The sequence below is a fragment of the Manacus vitellinus genome, unplaced genomic scaffold, assembly GCF_001715985.3.
Source record: "Manacus vitellinus isolate BGI_N305 unplaced genomic scaffold, ASM171598v3 scaffold_12_pilon, whole genome shotgun sequence".
Classification (NCBI taxonomy): Eukaryota; Metazoa; Chordata; class Aves; order Passeriformes; family Pipridae; genus Manacus; species Manacus vitellinus.
Window position 1 is genome coordinate 4,400,751 of NW_021938949.1, and position 23,222 is coordinate 4,423,972.

Here is a 23,222-nt window from a genome sequence, read left to right on the forward strand (position 1 = left end):
CATCCCCCAGCACTGCCAAGGCCACCACTAACCCCTGTCCCCAAGTGCCACATCCACATGGCTTTTAAATCTCTCCAGGACTGTGACTCCACCTCTGCCCTGGGCAGCTGTGCCAGGGCTGGACAACGTTTTCTGGGATGAAATTTTCATTAATATCCAACCTAAACCTCCCTCTTGTTCTGTCCCTCGTTCCCTGGGCCAGACGGTCTTGCATGAGCTGTAAAACACAAACCCTCAGTGTCAGCCTCTGCTGACCCCTCTGGCATTTGGAGGTGTGGGCTCAGGAGCAACCTGAAGCCAAAAATGTTTCTTTTCCCATATTCCCTGCTCGTACCTGAACCCTTGGGCAAACAGGGTGCGACAAGCTGCTTATTGAACCAAATATTGCCTTGTTTATCAAACTGTCTTGGTGACATTTACCAGGCAGTCACATTTACCAAACAGCACAGTCACAGAGCTGCTGGCACCTGGGCACTGGCACATATTTTCACAGATCTATGCCAAGATAAGGATGGGTGGGTTTGGAATGGGCCCAAGCACCCCAGTTCCCCGTTCCTGACAAGGCTCCTCTTCCCAGCACTGCCCACAGCAGGATGTTCAACCCCAGTGGTGGGTTTTACCCGCAGGACGAGGCTTCCCAAGAATGCAGCTTCTGCTTTCAAACAGAACCTTTCAGGCTGCCAGCACAGGATGTTGCCCCAGGCAAAGTGCTTGTTGGACTGATCCACCCTTAAGCCGGTGATGAGCACCTGGAGAGCTCTCCTGGCTTTCTCCTCTGGGGTTCTGCAGTTGGTGACAAAGGGTTTGGTGCAGAGCAGCAGGATCTGCTCTGCTGTGACCACAGGGCAGTGCTGGGAGGGTCCCTGCCACTCAAATCTCTTCTCATGTGGGCAGTCTTTAGAGAGTTTCCTGGTTTGGAGAGATAAGGAGAGGAGAAGTTTCACACAGACTCTCAGTTACTGGGGCTCTTCCTTTGTGTGCCAAGTCCCATCACACCTGAGATCTGTGGCAGAGGGACAGGAAGAGCTGAGTGCAGGTGCTGGACTATCATAACAAGCTCATTGTTGTGGGCTTGGAGCTGCTTATACCTTAAACCACAGGTTTTGCATCGCTGGTGTCCCTTTATCCCTTCTGTCAGCTCTGGACCCCACCCAGCTCAGCTGACTGGGCAGCAAACCTGCTCACCAAAGAAAGGAGCTTTGCTCCAGGCTGGGACTTGACCTTCACAGCTCTTTCTCCTGGTTCTGCCTCCAGCCTCCTTTGGAGAACCTTCTCCAGGCTGCTCTTGTGTCCCCTGGTCCGAGGGATTGGACAGTGCAGCTGGGTCATGTTGTGCTTCTCCTGGACTCTCCAAGGTCGTTTACTTTGGGCATTTTGATGTGTCTACGTGGGAGATCCATTGTGGGATGCACTCACGTTGTGAAGGGGTTTAGTGGGATGGACATGATACAAAGAATTAATTCAGTTTCCCTTTTACCCCTGAATGTCTCTAAATCCTCTTTTCATACCTGGGCCATGTTGTCCCAGCAGGGCCCTCAGAGATTCTTTCTTCAAGAAACAACTAATGAAGAAACAGAAAAATAATTTCAAGTTTTTGAAAGAAAATTTGTGCTTCCAGGAGCCTCCTTTGCCTCTGTTCCATGAGGACAATTGGATTTTCTTTGAGCCTTCAGTGTGACTTGGTATAATTTCCACAGCACCTGTAATGTTTTAATCTTTTATCTGCTATTTTTCCTCCCTTACTTTGTGCTCTGTTATTGCTGTTTTTAAACCTCTCCAGATTCTGGGTCATGTTTGGGGGCAGTGAAAGGAGAGCACTGGTGAGGTGTCTGAGGAACTGGCTGTGGTCTGACTGGCTTCAGGAAAAGCCTGAGCCTTGCAGGACACGAGGCTGCTCTCCTGAGGGGAGACCTGGCTTTGCTGGGAGAGCACAAAGCCCCTTTGTGCTGGGTGAATGCCACAGGGCAGAGCTCAGCTGGGGCCAGCAGGGCGTGTGCCCTGCCTGCTGGAGATGGGACTGAGGAGGATTTATTTCCTCTGGTCACACCTGGCTCAGCACAGCAGGAGCAGCAATTGTGCAGTGTGGTGTGACTGGAGGACACTCGAGCCACACTTGGGGCTGCTCATGCCCAGCCAGGCTGGGTGGGAAGGCTCTGACTCACTTTGCCACGGGACAAACCACGTCCCAGGGCTGTCCCACCCACTGCAGGTTCCGTGGCCCCCCTTCCCACCCCACCTCGGGGGGTGTGTTGGTGATCCTGGGACAGAGCTGGGCTTCAGTTCAGGGAACAAGGAGGTTGTAGAGGAAGGGGAGGCAGAAAGGGGTCTCCTGTGTGATTGTGTTGAGCTGAAGGTGACTGTTGTCACAGGTGAGCTCCAAAATCTCCCTCACAGACCTACCAAGGGCAGCCTGGGCACAGCCACAGAGCAGGGTGTGGGCTTGGACACCTCTCCCAGCTCTGTGCTCCCTGGGCAAGAGCAGATCCCCAGTTGTCTCCCACTGAGAGCAGGTTTTACCAACATTCCTGCTCTGTGTTCCCGTTTTCCTGCAGCTGAGAAGCCCCGGATCTGGGATCTGAAGGGTCCTACAGGGAAGCTGGAGAGGGACTCTTTGTCAGGAACTGTGCTGGCAGGACAAGGGGGAATGGGTACAAATTGAAAGAGGGGAAATTCAGGTTGGATATTCAGAAGGAATCCTTCCCTGTGAGGGTGGGCAGGCCCTGGCAAAGTTGCCCAGAGAAGCTGTGGCTGCCCCATCCCTGGAAGTGTCCAAGGCCAGGTTGGACAGGGCTTGGAGCAACCTGGGCTAGTGGAAGGTGTCCCTGCCCGTGGCAGGGGATGGCACTGGATGATCTCCAAGGTCCATTCCAACCCCTTAACACTCTATGATTCCATGATCTGGCTGCAGGTGGCAGAACCTTTTGCTGCTCTCCTGGTTGACTCTTCCATGGACCCACACTTTGTCCAGCAGCTCCACAGCACCTTTCCCACCTGACCCTCTGTCATGGATGACCCTCTTCCAATGCTGATGCCAAAGGTGCAGGACACTGAGAGCTTTGGTGTTTGAAAGCTGATGGAAGGATCCCCCCCCCAGCTCCAGGACACCTCCTTGGGAATCCTGGAGGCTCCTTGCTTTGGACTCTGAGTCTGTGAATTGGTCCAGTCACAGGATGGTTTGTGTTGGTGAAAGCACTTTCACATGCTGTGAGTCACACAGGCTGCATTCAGGGCTTGCTGCTGCACCAGTTCCAAAATAGCTGATGGACACGTGAAGTGGGGTGAGAGGACTGGGAGTGTGGAGGGAGCCAGGTTTGGGTGGGTGGGGATGGTGAGTCAACACTGGCACAAACACGAGCTGTAGGTGGGCATGATGGGGCAAGTCTGAGCCTGGCACAGGACTGCTCCTGCAAACCATCAATAAAGTGACCAAGCACAGATTTTTTCAAATCCAAGGTGTAAGATTACCCCACTGTGCCCAGAGAGATTCAAAGTTACTCTGGGTTTCTCAGTAACCTGGGGGATCAGATCCAAGGATCAGCAAAAAGAAGCCTGAAGTGGGGGGAATCTAATTTAATATCCATCCCTTGCTAGACTCTGCAGCAGCTCTCATTTTATTCCTGCAGATTGTGTTTGCCAAGTCTGTTTTGCTGAAGTGTTGATGGGCTGAGAGCTTGAGGAGAGCACAGGATCACTCAAAACCAGGAGATCCCTCTGACTGCTGCTCCACAGGCCTGGGAGATCCTGGGGAACATCCCCAGGTGGGATTTGGATGAAGGAGCAGGGCAAAGTCACTCCTCAGCTCCTATATAAAGACCCCTTCAAACTAAAGGTGAGCTCTTTAATAGCACCAACATTACTTAGTTTTTAAAACAGAGCAGCCTGCAGGAGCTGGAAAGGCCCTGAAGTTCCATCCCGGGATGTGCAGCAAGGAAATGAAAGTTTGAGGAGGGAAAGGCGGATTCTGGTGACAGGGAGACAGGGATCTCTGCATTGTGATTCTGGAGCCATTGGATAATGGCATTCCTGCTCAGGGGGCTCCTTGAAGTTTGTTCATGAGGAGCTGGAGCCCACGGGGCACTTGGGTGCAGGTCCTGGGCACCTTGGCATGAGCCCAGTGTGCCACGGCCCCCCGAGCCCCTCAGCAAGGAAAGGTTCCTCAAGGAATTGGGGCAGCTGGTTGTGCCCTGGGTTTGCCTGTGCCAGTCCCAGCCTTGCCCTGTTGGATTTCGGGTTCAGCCCCCCCAGCTGCTCTCCCTGAGTGGGGAGCTCTGTGCCTGAGGGACTGACCCGGCTCAGCCTGGGGCAGCTCCCCCAGTCCAGCAGCCCTAGGATCTGGAATCTCAGGATCACAGAATATCCTGAGCTGGAAGGGATCATCCAGTCCAACTCCTGTCCCTCCTGGGACACCCCAACAATCCCACCCTGTCCCTGAGAGCGTTGTCCAAACCCTCCTGGAGCTCTGGCAGCCTTGGGGCTGTGCCCACTGCCCTGGGGAGCCTGGTCAGTGCCAACCACCCTCTGGGGGAAGAACCTTTTCCTGAGATCCATCTCAACCTCCCTGACACAGCTTCATCCCATTCCACGCCCTGACTGGCCAGCAGAGCAACTTCCATGTGTTTCTCTTTGGGACAACTGGAGGAAGCAGAAATTTTCCAGAAGTTTCAACCATTTCAAGCTCCACCAAAGCAAAATCTCCTGATTGCAAAGATTCCCTTGGTAACTGGAGGAAGGTGGTCCTGGAGGAGCTCTGTCCCAGGAGCACAGGTTCAGTTTTGTTCACATCCCATGCAGGGCAGGGGGGGGAATTCACCTCTTCAGGGTTCTCATCCCGCCTCCGCTTCCTCCTGTTTCCCAGGAATGACAGGCATTAACAAACAGCACCCAGTGACTTGTGCTACGAAACATTTGTGTTCTCAAGAGCTGAGAGGTGTGTCCAGGGCTCCGAATCCATCCTGCAGTGGGAGATGCAGGTCTGAGGAGCCAGGGACACACCCCAGTTTGCTCAGTGAAAAGGAGCCCGCTATGACCATGCCCTGCACTCCAGGAGATCCCAGGTGAGTGTCCGGGGGCTGGGCCACCTCTCCCCCTCTGCCACAGGGAACCTGGCTCAGGACACGGATAAAATGACCTGGATTAACTAACTCCAAACTCTCCACTGGCTTTCCCAGGCAGAGCAGACCCTCAGTAGTTTTTTGTGTGCTTTGGGTCTGATTTGTATTTTGTGGAGGGTGTTGGTGTGTCTAAATTTGCATGTGAGATGTCACCTTTTGACTTCCCTCCTCTGAGTTTGGTTTTGCAATTTATTTGATTTTTTTTTTTTTTGGCTGAAATAAGGTGATTCCTCACACTTGTGGGTGTTCTGAAGACCTTTCCAGAAATGCCTCCTTTACTCCCAGGGCTGGGATTTCTCCTTCTGCTTGGTGAGTAGGACCATGGAGTGGAGGGTGTTCCAGGAGGATATTCCATACCAGAGATAATCCTCAGAGGGGAGAATTGTGCTGAAAGACCATTGAATGTTGCTTTGGTGGCTGCTCTAAACCCTCAGCTTTTAGTTATTCTTGTTTGTTTTTGGATCTGGGAAGTGAAGTATTTTAGGCTTGGTAATAAACAGTGTGGAAAGGCACAACTGGAATTGATTCTCCTCCTGTGATTTCAGAGCTGTCTGCTCCCTGCTCCTGTTGTTGGAGTATCCAGGTGTCTCTGGAAATGCACTTAAGAAATAATCAGAGCTGAATCTGATTAACTGTTAATAGAATCAGAGAATCCTGGAATGGTTTGGGTGGGAAGGGACTTTAAGGATCACCCAGTTCTACCCCCTGCTATGGGCAGGGACACCTTCCACAAGCCCAGGTTGCTCCAGCCTGGCCTTGGACACTTCCAGGGATGGGGCAGCCACAGCTTGTCTGTGAATTATGGCATTCCATTGTGTGTTACAAGCTCCATGGAATTGCCACAGCCTGGGTTCCTGTGCCCTGGCAAGCCCAGGAGTGAAGGCAGAGTTGGGAAGGGCATTGCTGGCACAGGGGGGGATTTGTGTCTCAGGGGGTTCATGACACAAGATGAACCTGTGGCCTTGGTTGGAATGTTGTGAGATGAAGAATTTATTGCCATACATGAGGATTTTTGGGATATTGGTTGGGATATTGGCTCCTCTGTGATATTGCCCTTCCTCCTCTTCCTCCTCCCTGTGTGGGTGTTTCTGATGCTCTCTCGGGTCAGTGGGATGATTTGCATAATTACACATATTCATAAAAGCTTTCCAAGTGGGGGCCAAAATGATGGATGTTCCCAAGGCCCCATCCTGGGGGGAGCAGGAAGGGATTGTCAGGTGGAAACAGGCCAACTTTGTCCACTGGCAGGGAAGAATGGAATCAGGGCAGGGAAGAATGGCATCAGGGCCAGTGGATCCCTGGGCTGATCCCTGGCTGTGGGGCACAAGGGATGCAAGGCAAGGAAGTCCTGGAGAGAAGGACTGTCCCCAGAGGGTTGGTTTTTCCCCTTTCCCTGCCTTTTCCTCTTTGGGGATAGAGATGCAAGACATCCCTCATGTTGTCTAAGACACAGCCAGACTGGCCTGGGTGGGTACAGGAGGATCTTGTGTCTGTTCACTCCTCAGAGGTGACAGCAGGAATGAAAATATGTGAAATACTGGGTCAAAGGTGAGAAATAAAATACTGCAGGGAGCTGAGGGATGGTCAGGGTTGGTTGACTCAGACAGGGGCTGGGCTGTGGGAATGAGCCTTATCCTGGATTTGCTCTAAAATCACTGCATGTTGTCTTCCAGGGTGGCAGAGAACTGCTGGAGCTTCTACTGGGACACACCTGGTAAGGCATATTTGTGTGTTTAAAATATCATAGAGTCCCAGAATGGCTGGGGTTGGAGGGACCTTAAAGCTCATCCATCCACTAGACCCACCCTGCTCAAATCATCAGACAGTCCATCCCATTGGGCCTCGCACCTGAGGGCTGGGAGTGCTCCCAAACCTGGGACTTTCCAGCTGTTGGAGGCACAGAGCCAGTAAAACATGGGAATTTTGCAGATGGCAAAATGGGAACACTCTGGATGTGGGCATTGGAGTGTGTTCAGGGCACACCCCAGTCCAAATGGTTGCAGCTCACGTTTGTCTGTGCAATGATCACAATTCCATGATAACATCACAATTCCATGATAACATCACAATTCCATGATAACATCCCCTCTTCTCTCCCTGTCTCCCTGTGCAGTGCTCCAGCTCCGCTGTCAATGGTGAGTTTCTTCCCAAGTGACCTCCAGAAAGAACATTCCCACACGGTTCTGTGTTCGTATTCCTCTCACAATTCCTTTGTCTCTGTTTTTCTCTCTTTTTTGGGGATCAGAGTCTGCCCTGTGTGCCTCAGTGGAAAGGTATGTGACCCACCAGCAGACTGTCTTGGCAGCATTTCCCTTGGGAGTGATCCTGGTTTCTTGGGGAAGCAGGATCCCTCTGAAACCAGGGGTAGGACCTTTCTCCCCCCACAGTCCCAGGGTTACTCGTGGGCAGGGAGGGCTGTAGTTGCACTTGTTTAAACAGTGAAGGGAAAATACCTTCCTGGGGTTTTGTGTCTGTACAGGACAAAGAAAGGCAGGGCAAGTCCCTGGAGTGTGAGCCAAGAGCCTTGGCACTGGTGCTGAGCTTATCTTGGCTCCTGGTGGGGCTTAAGGCTCAAACAGCTCTGCTTCAGGCTTACATTGAACTTGACTTACACCTGAGGGTCAACAATTCATCTGTGCCCTGTCCCTGCTCCCAGATGGTGGCAGCAGCTCATTCTCATCCCGTGTGGGTTTGTTCTGCTGTGTTTGCTGCCAGGGGTGGTTGGTGTGGCTGCCTGGCACTGCTCCTGCTCCGGGATGGGAACAGGGAATGGCTGTCCCTGCTGGGGGGGGACAGGGAATGGCTGTCCCTGCTGAGGGGGGACAGGCAGGGAGCAAACCCTGGTGCTCAGGGGGGTTCAGGTGCCTTTCACTGACTCTCTGGGCTTGGCAGGTGTGCCCTTGGCTGTGTTTGCAGCTCTAGGGCTGCGGGGGTGCCAGTGCCCTGCTGGTTCTGCTCCCAGCTCCCCTCCAGTCCTGCCCCCATCCAGTTCTTCCCCATCTCCTCATCCAGTCCTGCCCCAGCTCCCCCTGATCCTGCCTCAGCTCCTGGCACAGCTGGCCCAGTGATGTCTTTTTTCCCCCCCAGTGCCAGCCAGGAGAAGTTTCTGGAAGCAGCCCGTGGCCAAAGCTCCCCGTGCAGCCTCTCATTTGCTCAATATGCCTGTGCACAGGTAATGGCAGTGCCCTGCTGCCCCTGGTGCTGGGGTTGTTTTCCTTGGGAATTCTGTCCCTTAGAACAGTCCGAGGCTTGGCTGGGAGTGGAGCAGCCAAAGCCTTGTCCAGTTTTCCCTCCCACGACGGAGAGAAAATCTGGGATCAAACACACAGGGAGCACCCAGAGCACTGAGCTGTGGCTGTGTCACCTCCCACGTGGGGCTAAACCACCCCGGAGCCCTCTCTGGGCTGGCTGTGGAAGTGGGGATTCCCTTTTCCAAACCTCTCTGATGAGAAAGTGGGACAAAGAAGTTTTCCAAAAGAAACTGGCTCTTAAAAACTGGCATCACAGCACTGAAACAGTCACCCAGGTCCATTGGGGTAAACCCCAGCAAAGGGTGGGAAAAGCACAACTGAAAGTGGGAAAAGCACAATTAAAAGTGTGGAAAAGATCATCTGGAACATTCCAGGTTTACTTTCTTTCCTGCTTTTGTCATCGTTGCTGTGCTGCCAGAAATTGCAATTGAATTGACAATGATTTGTGTTTGTCCGTAAATATTTCTAATAAGGAGATGACATTTCTCCAAATATTTTGGTGGGGGTTTAGGTTTGTTCTTTTCCGGCTGTTTGTTTGGCTTTTTTTAACTGAAGAATGTTTGGGAAGGAGAAATTTCCCTATGGATGTTTACACTTTGATCAAATGGCAATATTTGGGCTTTTTTTTTTTTTTTCTATGGGAAACCATTTGAATAAAGCTGTTAAGGCCACCCTCTACTTGGGGGAAGCACAGAGTAGGTACCAGAAGGATCCAGCATTTGGAACTGGGTGAGCTTAGACTTGCTCCAAGTCAGTGTGGGTTGGATTTTCTTCTGACTCTTCTGTCCACGGGTTTGATCATGTCACAGTGCTGAGTCGTGGAGTTCTGGAATGGGTTTGGGTTGGAAGGACCTTAAAGCCCATCCAGTGTCCCCCCTGCCATGGGCAGGGACACCTCCCACTAGCCCAGGTTGCTCCAAGCCCCGTCCAACCTGGCCTTGGACACTTCCAGGGATGGGGCAGCCACAGCTTCTCTGGGCAACCTGTGCCAGGGCCTCTCCACCCTCACAGGGAAGGGTTTCTTCCCAAATGCACACATGAGCCACCTGAAGGCCATTCCAGACAGCAGCACCTCTAAACATGACCCACCTTTTATCACATTTATTTGCATTTCCCTTTTCTCTTTCAGAGAACTTGGCTCCAGGACCTCCAGGATGATTTTCTCATATCCTTGTATTCTTGCCTTGTCTCCAAACCTGCCACTGCTGTGGATCCAGAATACTCTGTTCTGTTCTTTTCCAAATATGATGCTGAGAAGCTTTTGGCCTCCCTGACCACGTTCAGCCAGCGGGTGGGTACCACAGAGCCAAATCTTTGCTCACCACTGGAAGGATTTGGTTAAAATTACCTTGGTTTTTACCTTATCTTAAAAAAAGCATAATTTCAACCAACAGATTTTGCTCATAATGTTCAGATTCACGTGGATTTATGTTGATGTTTGATTATTCACTGGAATTCCTGTGTTTCTCCTCACCTCTTGCTCTCAGTTTTCCCACGTGCCTCTGTCTCTGGAGTGGAGCCTGATCTTCATCAATGGGCTGTGGGAGAAGATGCTGCAGGTGCCAGACATTGAGAGCCCTCCTGTTCTGTCTCAGTGGGTCCATGGGGGACTTCAGCCCTTCCTGGAGGAGCCCAAGGTCTTTGGTTGCCTCCATGGCAAAAACGTGTCCTGTGAGACCTTTCAGCTGCTGTAAGTGCTCCTGTCCCTGATGGCCCCGTGTGACCAGGGCAGTGTCACAGCACTGGGGCTGTGGGGAGGGGAAACCACATTGGGAGCTTTGATAAAGCTTTTTGATTGATAAAATCAGTTCTCAGTAACAGCCTTCCTGTGAGAACCCAACCCTGACTGCATCAGTGTCTGAGATGTCTGCCTTCCTTGTCCATCTGTAGAGTGGCTGCCCTGGATGGACTATACCCTGAGCTTCCAGAGGGAGAGCAGAGGAATCTTTACAGTGGGATCAAATATTATCTCACCCAGAATGGTAAATGGCTTGATTTTCTCTAAGAAACCACAGATACTTTAAGCCCCCAGTGTGGGCTCTGCCATGGGCTCAGCTCTGTTACAGGGCTGAGGCCTCCCAGGGCTTTTTGTGAATCTCCAATAGGAACAGGCTGGGACTGGGACAGTGATAAGTGCTTTCAGGAATCATTTCCCTGCCTGAAGGCTTTATTAATCCAGGACTTTTATAAATCAGCACAGTCTGACTTGTATTACTTGTGAATGGCATTTCCTGCTTTTGCTGGGACAGAACAGGGCAGGGGTTGGTTCTGAGAGCTGAAGAACTGAGCTCAGGAAGGGACCCAGGGAGGACACCCCTGGCCTAGGCAGTAACTTAACATGCCCAAATTTAATGGCCTGCAAAAACCTCCTGGCAGATTTGTGGGGAGGAAGAAAGAGGCAGGTGCTGAAAAGTTTGGAGGGCTGTGAAAGAATGAGGCATCTGTCCTGTCCCACAGGCACTTGGAGTCTGAACACATGGATTTGAGTGGAATGTGTGACCAGAGGCACTAAGGGAGCTCTGCTGAGTCCTCTGATGGACTGAAGGCTGTTTCATGCTCAGAATCTCCCAGATCCACCCATTTCCTGATTTGGTGTCTGTTTTTCTACCTGTCTGACTGCAGAATCCAACCAGAAATGCTACAGTGAAGCCATTCCAGGCCTGAATTCCACTGCTTGGTTTAAAAACTACCTTGGATCCTTTATGGAGGATGCCACAGTTGAGGACCTGCAGCTTTTTGCTGATGAACCAACTGTAAGTGCAGCCTCCTGGTGCTGAGGAACCTCCAGTGGGCAAAACATGCCTGGGAGGGTCATAATCCTGCCCTGGGCAAAATTAGAATCCCAGAATGGTTTGGGTTGCAAGGACCTTAGAGCTCATCCCATTCCACCCCCTACCATGGGCAGGGACACCTTTCACTAGCCCAGGGTGCTCCAGGCCCTGTCCAACCTGACCTTGAATTTCCTGGAGATGCTGCTGGTTGGAATATTTCTCTTGTTTATTTGTGCTGAACAGTCACTTCAGTTATGTTCCCCCCCCATGGTGATCTCTTGTGATGAGAGGCACTTGCACAGAAGTTGGTTTCATGTGGGTAATTCTGTACAAAACAAACTGGAGTCAGTAAGAGGAACAACCCCAAACTTGATCAAGGTCCCAGTGTATTACTTGAAAACAAAAATTAAACTTCCTCACAACACTAAAATCAGGTGAAAAAACACATATTGCTTGAAGTGAGTTTGGTTCAAATTGTCAGGATTAAAGTATCCATCTAAATTATTTTCCCTTTTTTTTTCTTTTTCACCCTCAGCTTCAAAAATTTGCCAGGGATCCAGTCAATATGGAGATGATCAGCAACCTCACCTTGCTCCGGGAGACAGCTCTGTACTACACCTTCCTGCTGACCTCTGCTCCTGCTTTTCCACTGTCAAGGTACAGGATCTGACAGGATCTGATCTCCCACATCATGGGAAATCAGATCCAGCAGCACCCAGTTGTGGTGCTGTGATTTAGCAAGATTTTGGGTGGTGGTTCTGATGGCTGCTTTCATTAAACCTTTAAAGCATTTTTCTCTTCCTCCAATGATTCCACTGCCTTTGCTCTTGGGGAGGGCCAGATCCCAAGTTCTAAACCTTGGGAAATGATCTCCATGCAGTGTCCTTGCAGGGTTTGTCAGGACACAGCAGTGCTTTCTGAACGGGAGCACCATCAGTTAAAATGAGGCAGGGGAAAGGTGCCCCAGGAAGGAGCATCCTCTGGAAAAAGGGGATGACAGAGCCCCTGTCTCTGGGAATTGCAGCCTCTCCCCCTTGTGTCCCCCCTGCAGCCTCCCAGACAGGTTTCTTTGCTCCCTGAGCCCCTCGGCAGTGACCAACCTGAGCAGGGACGACGCGCTGAGCTTGGCCCAGAGGATCGGGGAGAGCTGCCCCTGGATCCCGGCACGCAGAGGGATTCCCGGAGAGAGAGCTCCCTCCTCCCTGCCGGCACAGGAGCTGCAGGTAACACATCCCCTGCCCGGCCCCGGGGCTTCATTCACCTGCACAAGCCTGGCAGGGCTGAGGGTCAGCTCCTGTGCCTCCTCTGCCACCTCCTCCAGGGCAGTTTGCTTTTTTTGTCCTGGTGTCTGGCTGGGGTTTCATCATCCCACAATTTCGGTGGGTGGAGATGGTCCATCAACAGCCTTCAGCATAAAGATTGGAGGCAGAAGTGCAGTGATTTAAGGCATCCAAAGGCTGGAGGTTCCCCTCACTGCTCCCCTGACTCTCCTTTCTGTCCCCGTGGGACCTTTGCAGGTCACATCCTCCCTGCTGAGGAAGGTTGAGGATTTCTCTCCCGAAATCCTGTGTGCCCTGGGCCAGGCTGCAGTGGGACTGTCTGTGTCCAGCATCCAGAACAGCATCAGTGAGCAGGACCTTGAAGCAGCTCTTCCTGCCCTGGGGAAAGTTCGTGGCTGGAGTGCTGAGCAGTCCAGTGCCATTGTGGACAAACTGCTCCGCTCTGGCTATCAGGTACCAGGATCAGGGCCACAAATTCAGGAGGAATTTCTCCATGGAAAGGGTGGTTAGGCATTGGAAGGGGCTGCCCAGGGAGGTGGTGGAGTCCCCATCCCTGGAGGTGCCCAAGGAAGGACTGAATGTGGCACTCAGTGCTCTGGGCTGGGGGACAAGGTGGGGATGGGGCACAGGGGGGACTCCAGGTGATCCTGGAGGTCTTTTCTAACCTCAGTGATTCTGGGATTCTGTGAGGTGCAGCTCACACCTGGTGCTGCCAGCAGGTGATGTCTGGCCCTCATGTCCTTGTGCATTCCCTTGCAGCTCCGGGATGGGCAGAGCCTGGCACAGCTGGGCAGTTTGGTGGGAGGCCTCAACAGCAGCACGGTCTGGAGTCTGTCCCCAGAGGTGGTCCTGGAGGCCATCAAGGTGCCTGAGTTTGCCCAGCAAATGGAGCCCCTTCCCCCTGCTCTGAAAAGGACCTTTGTGGAAAAGGTGACGTGGTTTTTCCTCTTCAGGTGTCACAAATGAGCAAAGCTCCAGGGAGTCCCAGCTGGGAGCACTGCTTACCTGGGGCCAGGTGGGACACACCCCTGCCCCCCTGGCAGCATTCCATGGGGGTGTCACTGCCAAACAGGATCAAATCCCTGTCACTCTGCCTGTGGAGATGTCCTGGGCCACCAGCCAGGGTGTCCTGCTGAGCCTCTTGGGGATCAGGGCACAAGAGACTTGTTTTATGGGATGGTCCCAGCAACTCCTCCCCAGTGACTTGAAAAGATGCTCTCAGGGAAAGAATGTAAAGGGAGCAGAATTCATTAAAACTGTACTTGATCTCGGAGGTCTTTTCCAACCGAAATGATTCTATGATTCTAATACTGACATCGTTTGGAGTAAGACTGTGTGAGAAGTGAAGGTGACTTCAAAAGTCCCTTTATAGGGTTGACTGATCCCTCAGCAATTCACTATTTCATTCCTTCATGTGACTGTGTAGGATTTGGACACCTCTTTGCCTGTTTTCTTGCTGTATTTTGAGCCTTCCAGTTGTACATGTAGTTTTTAGGTTTGTTTTCCATCCTCCTCCTGGTAGGAAAGACTCTGATTTGTGTTTGGGACCAGAGGCTCTGCCTCTGCTTCCCTGTTCTGGAGCAGCTCCATTATTGGAAGGAATGTTGTTAGGGAAATGTTAGATGTTATAAGGGCTATAATGTCTCACCCACCACAGGATCTGCAACGTTCCTTCAGCATCCTGGGACACTGTGTCAGCAGAGAGGGAAGAGATGTCCCTCCTTCATGGCCTGTCCAATATTTTTAGGGCACAAAGCCAGGAGGTGGGCAGCTGATAGGAGACAGAATTGTTCCCATTCATCAGGACCCCAGGAATTACCTCCAAGCAGCTCTTCTAGTTTGACAGAATGTGTCAAATATTTCAGGGAATATTTCAGTGTTAGGCCTCTGTGAACTGCCCAGATGCTCAGCAGGGGAACTGGTCTGGCTTTCCCAGTTCTCTTTTAACCACAGTGTGTGTTTGATATGTTTTGTTGGGTTATTTTTAAAGATTTCCTCCAGTGTTGCCCACCCTGCTGACCTGGTGAAACACATCCCTGATGCTCTGGCCAGTTACATCCCCAAATCCTTGCTTGTTTTTGGGGAAGAGAAGCCCAGTGTTCAGGATCTCAACAGTAAGCCGTGGACCCCAGAGCAGGTACTGGGGGGCTGTGTCCCCTCACCCCTCCCTGGACTTGCAGAGCCTCGAGTCTGCTCTGCAAATCTGCCCAAAAATAGAGATGTTTCTGCTGGAAAACCTTTGACCCTCTGGCTTTGCTCCCCAGGCTGCCATGTTTTTCAGTGATGTGGTAAAGGCAGAGCCTGACTTCAGCAGGTACCAATTTCCTTCTCTCCTTCCCTTTTCCATGTTTGTTTTGATGGCAATTTCCATGTTTCCATGGGGGCTTGTGGCACATCCACTGTATTGAATCCGTAGGAACAGATGGGGATATAATGCAAACCCAAACACAGACATGGAGCATTGGGATTTCCCGGGGTCTCAGCTGCAAAATGTAACCATGAGCCACAATTTCTTTCTAAAGTTATGCCTCTGGCTCAGGCTGCACCTGGAATCTTGCTCCAGATGGCCCCTGTGGAAGGCATTTCTAACCAGGGAATGTGCCAGTCTTCCACAGTGCAATTCCAGGGATTCATTAGTGGGGCTGATGTGGCTTTTGTCATATCTCAGATGAAAAATTATGTAAAGTTATTTATAGTGTCCTGCTTTGAACTCACCCCCCCTGAAGTCCTTGCCCTTCTGATTTCCCTCCTGTCCATGTCCAGGCTCTCCCAGTCTGTGCTCCAAGGTTTCACCTGTGCAGCTGCCAAAGATGTGGAAGCAGGAAGATTTCGGGAGCTGGCCAAAGTCATGAGGAGCAAGAAAGTCAGGCTGGGAGAAGACCAGGTAGTTCCCTTGTTTCCAAGTGCCATGTTTGATGTTGTCCTGAAGGTACAATGAGGATTGTTCAACACTCTGAGCTTAAGGGACTAGAACAGGGATGTGTCAGGGGAGGTTTAGGTTGGATGTCAGGAAAAGGTTCATCCCTATTTTCTTTCTTTGGAACAGGATAAAATCTTGCTTTTGTTTTATTTTTTCTTATGTTCCATGCTGGTTCTTTCTCTGATTCCATCTCTGGTGTCCTCCCAGCTGAGTTGCTTACTGAGGATGGTGACACTGCATGGGATTCCTGAGGATTTGGACAGTTATCCTAAAGACCTGTTGCTGTTTTTAAGGTAACTGTGATACAGTTTTCATGTGGTTGCCTTAGTGGGAAATAGAGGGACTGCTTTTTAACCAGGATGGTTTGATTAGTTTGATTTATATTTCAGACTTTTCAGGCCTTCTTATGGAGAATCAAAAATCGGATTGCAGAAAGCTGAAGGAGGGCAGGGTTAGATGGGATACTGGGAAGAAATTCCCTCCTGTGAGGGTGGGGAGGCCCTGGCACAGGTTGCCCAGAGAAACTGTGACTGCCTCATCCCTGGAAGGCCAGGTTGGACTGGGCTTGGAGCAACCTGGGCTAGTGGAAGGTGTCCCTGCCCATGGCAGGGGGTGGGATGGGCTTTAAGGTCCCTTCCAACCCAAACCATTCCAGGATTCTATGAAAGCTTTCAAAAGGGTTTTAAGGTCTTTTCAGATTCAACCATCCAGCATATTAATATAAACACCTTGAAGTAATTTCTGGCTATGAAACCACATGGATATGTCCGGATATGAAACCAGTATCAAATCTTAGCAGTGTCAGGCCTCCCTGAATGTGCTTCTCCCTCCCAACAGCAAAGAAAACAGGCACTGGAGTGGATTTCCTTGTCCCAATATCTTCCCACTGTGCTTCTGTGTCCAGATCTGGAACAGTTTTAGGCTGTGTCCCAAAATAGATCCCTTAAGGTGAACATTAATTTGGGAAGAACACGGACTAGGATTTTTCAGAGAACAACTGCAGGGAGTTTAGTCTGCAGATGTGGAAGATGTTTAGTTGAGCACCCTCAAACCTGACCAGCTGCTCCACATCATTCCCTAGAATTCATGGAGTGTTTGTCTTTCCAGTCCTTCAGACTATGCAGCCACTGGAAGCTGCAGCCAATACTTCAATAACATTGGGGAAGCAAATCTTGATGTTCTGCCAAGAGAGTCCCCTCAGAGGAAACAGCTTCTCCTGGAGGCTCTGGCATGTCTGGTACGTGGGCAGGGACAGGTCTGCAGGAGGGTTGGGGTCCAGGAATGCCCCTCCCCTGTGCCAGCCAGGCCTGGACATGCCTCTGTCTTGTGTTATTCCAGAAAATCCCTGGCACACAAATAAATGAGGAGGATGCTGAGATCCTGGGCCGCCTGGTCTGTGACCTGGGGGGGGAATACATCAGGAATTCGGGGGGGATTTTGCTGAAGGACCTAAGCCAGTGTGAATCTTTCCTGCCTGACCAAGAAGAGGCCATTAGGGATGTCATCAGCAGTGGGAACACCACATTCGGGTATGAAATGTTCTTTTAGATGTCAATAAACAATTCCCTTAATCAAACCTAATTTTCTGTTAAGACCTGAGTGAGCTCCAGCCAAAAAGCCTGATCCAAAACCCAAATAATTTATTGCTTTTGAGCCTTTTACTTTAATTTATTTGAACTTCTTTCAGCTGAAAGGCTTGGGTGAAATTCTACTGAAAAATAAGTTTGTTGCTTCTGTGTCTCTCTTGCTCTGGTTATAAAAGCTTTTCCTATGGTCTATTTTTTTATTAACCAAACTTCTCTGACTGTCCTGGTGAACACAGGTGAGTTCAAGCTGTTTGTCAGCCCCAGACTTTCAGGAAACATTCTGCTTCTACCTGCTTGATAAATCCCTGGCTGGCTCCAACAGAGGGAGGCAAATATTTCCCTCCCTCTTATCGGGTGCCCTGAGATCTTGGCACTGAGTTGGGTGATATGAGCAATAGAAATTCTTTGGGTTTCATGCCTGTGAAAAGCAGGTATCAGTTAAATGCCATTTGCCCTGATTCATGTCACTGTCACCTGTCCTGCCCTGCTGGAAGGAAGTTTGGTGTAACAGGAAGGGATCAAGGTGTTTTAGGATTTGAGTCTTGTGCTTTCTTGACGTCAGGTGTTACAGGGACATAATCCTGGCAGCTTTTAAGGTGGGTTTTTTTTTTGTTCTGCTCTTCCTTGAAAGCTGATCCCAGCTTGTTTTTGTCTGCAGGCCTCCCGCAGCCTGGTCAGCCTTCACCCTGAGGGACCTCTCGGGGCTCATCCCTGTGTTTGATCACAAGATCTTGCGGGAGATCCCCAAGGTGGGTTTTCAGACAGGGGTGGGGAGTTTGGGAAGCACTCCTGGCTCTTAGAGTGTGGGAAGAATATGCTGGGGGTTGTTCAGCCGTGTGCTTTTCAGTAGTTTCCTCTTTTAAAAGAGGTCTGGTGCCAAAGGGGATGATGGTCTGGGAGAAGTGAGGGCTGATGGAGTTGACAGCCTGGAACTGCAGATCCAGCTCTCTGTCAACCCCTTCCTGTCACTGTGGGGAGAGCACCAGAGAGGGAAAACAGCAGTAAAATACACACAGTACCTTGTGAGGAGGTAAAATCACTCGTGGGGGGGTGGGATATGTGGAGTGCAAGCTTTAAAAATTTGCCTTTTTCGCTCACCAAGGAGGGATCTGCAGGTGTGCTGCCCAGGGCACCTCGACAGGGACTTTTAAGGGTGTTGTGCTGGAGGTGCCCCCAGGGCTGCACCATCCCCCTGATGGAACGTTTTCCTTGCAGAATTCTCTGACCCTTTGGCTGAAGAACTTTGCCCGGGATTCCCCCCTGTCCAGGGAGGAGTTGGCCACCGTCGTGGGGGAGCTCCTGCCCACCCGGCACAGGAGGGCCGATGGTATGGGAGCTCCCTGGGGCCAGAAGGGCAGCATTCCCACCGGGATCAGGGTTGTCCTAGTGTTGTGGGTGTCCCTAAATGGGTATGGAGCACTTGGGGGCAGATCACCCATGAGGAGGGTGGGACCCTGTTTGCACACCTGTCCATCCCCAGCAAGGGGGCATCTCCATGAAGAACTTCTCCATGGAAAGGGTGGTCAGGCATTGGAAGGGGCTGCCCAGGGAGGTTTGGAGTCCCCATCCCTGGAGGTGTCCAAGGAAGGACTGGCCGTGGCACTGAGTGCTCTGGGCTGGGGGACAAGGTGGGGATGGGGCACAGGGGGGACCCCATGGGCTGGGAGAGCTTTTCCAACCTTAATGATTCTTGGATTCAAGCTGGAGTTGATTGCTCCAGCAGGTTGTAGCATGGAGATAACGGAGGAGATGCTGAGCACTGACCTGATGCCCGCCTACTACTACAACCCTGAGGAGTTCCGGGCCTGCCTCAGGAACATGTCCCTGGAGAACCAGGTCTTCCTGGAGAACCACCTCTCCCAGGTCCTCAGCTACCCCTTCAGTGTGGAGCAACTGCAAGTGCTGAAGGACTACCTGGATGAGGTAATGCCAGCCCAAAGAATGGCAAATGTCACTTGCAGATGAGATTGCTCAGGGACTTGTCCAGTTAAACTTAGTACCTCCAAGGACTGGGGCTCCATCATCTCTTGGGGCTCCTCTCCCAGTGTTTGACCACTTCACTGTGAGAATATCTATTTCTTAATATCTAACCAGAGTTTTCTTTGCTTGTTGGGCCTTGGCCTTCACTGTGCACCCCTGAGAGGAACGTGGCTCCACCCTCCCTACCATCTCCTATTAAATAGCTGAAGGCAGCAATAAAATCCTCACCTAATCTTCTCTTCTTCAGACTAAAAAACTAGGTCCCTCAGCCCCACTTTGTAACCATAACAGTGGTGTTTCCACAGAGGTATCCTGATGGTTATCCTGAAAGCCTCCTCTCCAAGCTGGGTCCCCTCACCTCTCTCATCACCCCTGAGGAAATTTCCACATGGAAGATGAACTCAGCTGATGCCCTGGCTGCCTTCCTGAAAAGTCAGCCCCCAGATCTCCTGGTAGGGACTTGGCTTTCCTTTCCTACTGATGTTTCCTTCCTGGTTTGGGAGCTGCTGGTTTAGGATTAGGGCTTGAAGATGGTTGAACCATCCTTGGTCCCCCGGGGTTGGGTGGCCCATCCTTGAGGGCCAAACGGGCAGATTTGAAACGATCCCGGTTTGTTTTTGCAATAATTGCATGTTCTCCTTTGGGGGGTGAAAGCACGAATCCTGATTCGATCCCATTAATCAAATTAAACGTGTTTGCAGGCCTCAGCAGTGATCAAACGTTATGTTGAGCTGGGCAATGCCCTGAATGCCACTGCCCTGGATGCCATCGGGACCAGATACGTGTGCCTGCTGAACACCACGGAGCTGCAAGCCATAGAGCCCAGCAGCCTCAAGTGAGTCACAAATTGGGATGTTCTTGGCTTCTTGGAAAAGCACTTTCCCATCAACAAGTGCAATTTCTTTTTTTTTCTTCTCTGCTCAGTGAAAGGAAATTTAGGAAGGAACTCAGTACTTGCTCTCTGTCCAGGTTTAAAACCTACTGGTCTCTGTCCTGCCAGGAAGGGCTCAGATTTGCAGTTAAACTCTCTTTATGGTAACTCAAAAGATAATTAATTAATTTTGTAGAATCACTGAATCGTTAAGTTTGGAAAAGTCCTTTAAGATCATTAAGTCCAACCATCAACCAGCACCACCATGTTCACCACTAAACCATGTCCTCAAGTGCCACACTGGACATTTCCAGTTTAAATTCCTTTGAAAGACTGGTAAATGAAATTAATTAATTACAGCTTTGCAAACACAGAAACTTACTGTTCACCATCAGAACTCTCCTAACTTTGAAGACAAATCCTTCTGAGCAGGAAACTGAGCCATTATTTCCCCCTCTCAGCTTCTCTCCACACATCTTCTGTCTGCTGGGAAGAGGGGGTCACCTGTGCTGTGCAGAGAATCCCAGAGATACACTCAGGAGAGGTGAAAATTTATACAAGTTGAGGATAATAAAAGCTTTTTTCACCCTAAATCTTTGTTTTTCTGCAGACTGGTGTCTCTGAATCCTTCAGCCTGTTCACAACAGACCAAAGACCTCTTGTATGAGAAAGCCAAAGAAGCTTTCTATCCCCAGCACGTCTTTCCTGCTTACTATCAACTGATTTTACCTTATCTGGGTATGTAAAAACCAGTATGTTATGGGGGAAGAGGGGTCTCAGCCATGAGCTGAATGGGTATCAAGATACATCAGAGTTCTGGGAATTTTCAAAGCCACGTTGTTCAAAGTTTGCCTTTCCAACCTGTAGGTGGCATAAAATACTGTTGAAAGATTCTGTACCTGACTTGAAGTTGCCCAAATCAATTGTCAGACTATCACAGGGAAAATCAGACTCTCTCCCAGCCCTTTTCCATGGCACAAACCAGATTTCTTTTTCCCTCTTAAGCTAAGAATTTATTCCCAGCCTGAGCAAACTCTTCCCACCCCTCTGTCTGTTGTCTGGCATTGCCACAGATTGGTTTAATTCCCAAGACAGCAGTAAGTCCCAGCAAAAAAGGAGTAGCATCCACATATTTTGCAGCTGGGACTCTGGTAGGAGCCCCATTCCTAATAAATTTTGGAGCCATCATTGTAGCTCCAGCTCGTGCAGATACAAGCACAGCTCACTTGGGGGCTTCCATGCTCTGATCTTCTTCTTCTCTTTGGTCCCAGAGGGGGCTCCTGGTGAAGATCTCAAGGCTCTGAGCCAGGCCAACGTGAACATGAACATGAGCACTTTTGTGAGTTTAAGAAGAGATGCTTTGATGGTGAGTTGGAGTTGGACCTTGGAATTGTTGGATTCCTGGTGTTTGTGTTTTGCTGAGTAGTTGGGTTTGGTTGCCTTGTCCACGGATGGAAATCAGGAGTCATTCCATCAAACCCAGAATGATGCTGGACAGGTAGAAAGTGGAGAACTGGCCTGAAGCTTCTTAAAAAGTCTCATTTGGAGTCCTAGATGGAAGCTGAGTCAGCTGAGTTCCTCCAGAGCAGGCTCATAGCACTGGTGACAGGAGCAGGGGACAAGTGTCCACTAGACCATGGTCACAGCTGTGTGACAGATCTTCTCACCAGACTCTTGGCAGTAATGCCATCAATTTTGGGAGAAATCCCAGTGATTTGGGCAGGGACTGGGGCCCCCAGTTGAGTTAGGAGACTTGTCATCAGAGGACAACAGAAATAGCCTTTGAGGAACCACCGTGTTCATCCCCAGCCCTGAGGGAAGATTGTCCTGAGGGGAACCATGGCAGGGATTTGTCTTCCTTGCTCTTCCCACTTCTGCCAACAGGAACCTCACCATTTCCTTGGCCAGAGGTGTCATTTTCTTGGCCAGATGTGTAATTTCCATTCCTACATTTCCACCCCTAACTCCTGCTCTGGGATTCCTCCTAGAGCCTGACACCCCGTGAGGTTCAGGGCTTGCTGGGGATCAACCTCCCAGACCTGGCCAAGTGGCAGTACAGGTCTCCTGTCCGGGAGTGGATCCGGGTACAACAACAATCCCAGCTGGACCAGCTGCACATCGGGCTCACGGGGGGAACACAGGAAGGCTACATCAACCTCGTCACTCCCAAATTCCCAGGTGAGTGTTTTCAGGACCTCTGAGGGCTGGGTTGGGTTTTAAATACTTGTTTTGGGGTTACAACAAGGAGAAGAACTGGGGCAGCAAGTTCAGCTCTGCTGAGGAACCTGAAGCCCTGTAATCCCACTGGGAGCATCCTCACTGGCTGAGTGAGTGCTTCCAGGGCCTCCTCCCCTGTGGTGTGCTGGATTTGGGCTTAGAATCATGGAATCACAGAATGGTTTGGGTAGGAAGGGACCTTCTAGTTCCAAACCCCCAAACTTGACTCGGTGGGGCTGTGAGAAAAGCCAAGGTAATCCCTGGGTGGGGCATGAGGAGATGTTTTCCCCACGGAGGAGCAGCTCAGTCGCTGGTTCCTTTGCACTAATGCCCCTCTTTGTCCTCCAGCACCATCCTCAGCCCCTCTGGGTGCCATGGCCATGGCACTGCACCTCCTGCCTGCCCTGCTCCTCACTTTCCTCATGATGTCCATCCTGTCCTGACCATCTTCTCTCCAGAGGAAGCAAGACCAGGGGTTGGTTCCATCCTGTGAACTGCTCTGAGGCCTGTGGGCACCTCCAGCCTGGGGCTGAGGGGTGCCCAGAGCACCAGGCAACTGGGATCAGCCCAGGAATCACTTCTAGGTACTTTTGTCTTTCAAATCACTCGGAAAAACCCAGTTGTGCCTGAAGAGAAGATTCCAGACTCTTCAGAGCAGGACCTTTGCCTTTGGCAGAGCCCAAGTCCAGGTCAGCCCCAACCATAACACTGCAACCCAAACCACGTGCATGTTTTACTGGGGGGGTTAAGGTTAAAAATGACATTTCCCAGAGCCTGATCTCGTGACACTGCCAAGACCTCAGAGTGGAAGGGAAGTTTGCTGGCTGATTGTAAATAAATCATGGAAATAAGTAAAAAAAATGCTAAAGCAAAGTTGCTGTTGTCTGCTCTTCCTTCAGGCTGCCAAAATCGAGTGGGCAGAGCCCCCAGACCTGCCTGTTACTTTTCCTTGGTGTTGATTATTCAACACTTAAGAGCTGAGGGTGTTCGCAGCTTCCTCAGGGGGAGGGTAAAAAACTTTATAGGTTTTAAACAATTTGTTCCCCCACTTATTGGGAATTTCTGTCCAAAAAATGCCTCAGTACAACCTGTATCCAGCCCCTGACAATCCCCTTTCCCCCAGGGAGGAGAGCCTGGAGGAGAAAGAGGGATATAGATGTATAGATATATAAAATAATCTTTGCTGTCATTGCTTTACAGAATGAGAGCAAGAGAGCCTGGTCTGCCCTTCAGTG

General features: G+C 50.7%; 1 protein-coding gene and 1 long non-coding RNA gene across 2 annotated transcripts; both read left to right on the forward strand.

Annotated features, from left to right (window-relative positions):
- The first annotated feature begins 4,913 nt into the window (after window positions 1-4,913).
- Window positions 4,914-6,825, forward strand: LOC108638733. Its single transcript, XR_001920054.1, has 3 exons — window positions 4,914-5,054; window positions 5,335-5,420; window positions 6,785-6,825. It is a non-coding gene; the product is annotated as an uncharacterized LOC108638733 (long non-coding RNA).
- Window positions 6,826-9,861: 3,036 nt separating this feature from the next.
- MSLN (mesothelin) lies at window positions 9,862-22,793 on the forward strand. Its single transcript, XM_029957752.1, has 22 exons — window positions 9,862-10,052; window positions 10,253-10,344; window positions 10,985-11,115; window positions 11,669-11,790; window positions 12,185-12,356; window positions 12,651-12,866; window positions 13,173-13,343; window positions 14,404-14,550; window positions 14,678-14,727; window positions 15,177-15,297; window positions 15,541-15,626; window positions 16,441-16,570; window positions 16,672-16,862; window positions 17,578-17,668; window positions 18,135-18,246; window positions 18,643-18,842; window positions 19,205-19,351; window positions 19,601-19,734; window positions 20,381-20,508; window positions 21,042-21,136; window positions 21,759-21,948; window positions 22,336-22,793. Exons 1-22 carry the CDS (start codon window positions 9,913-9,915, stop codon window positions 22,428-22,430), a joined length of 2,961 nt encoding a protein of 986 aa, XP_029813612.1. The 5' UTR covers window positions 9,862-9,912; the 3' UTR covers window positions 22,431-22,793.
- Window positions 22,794-23,222: the final 429 nt, after the last annotated feature.

Coding starts and splice junctions, on each gene's coding strand:
- MSLN (XM_029957752.1), top strand. CDS start 9,913: ATGCTGCAGGTGCCAGACATTGAGAGCCCTCCTGTTCTGTCTCAGTGG. Junction 12,867..13,172: donor TGCTCCGCTCTGGCTATCAG/GTACCAGGATCA, acceptor ATTCCCTTGCAG/CTCCGGGATGGGCAGAGCCT. Junction 14,728..15,176: donor GCAGAGCCTGACTTCAGCAG/GTACCAATTTCC, acceptor GTCCATGTCCAG/GCTCTCCCAGTCTGTGCTCC.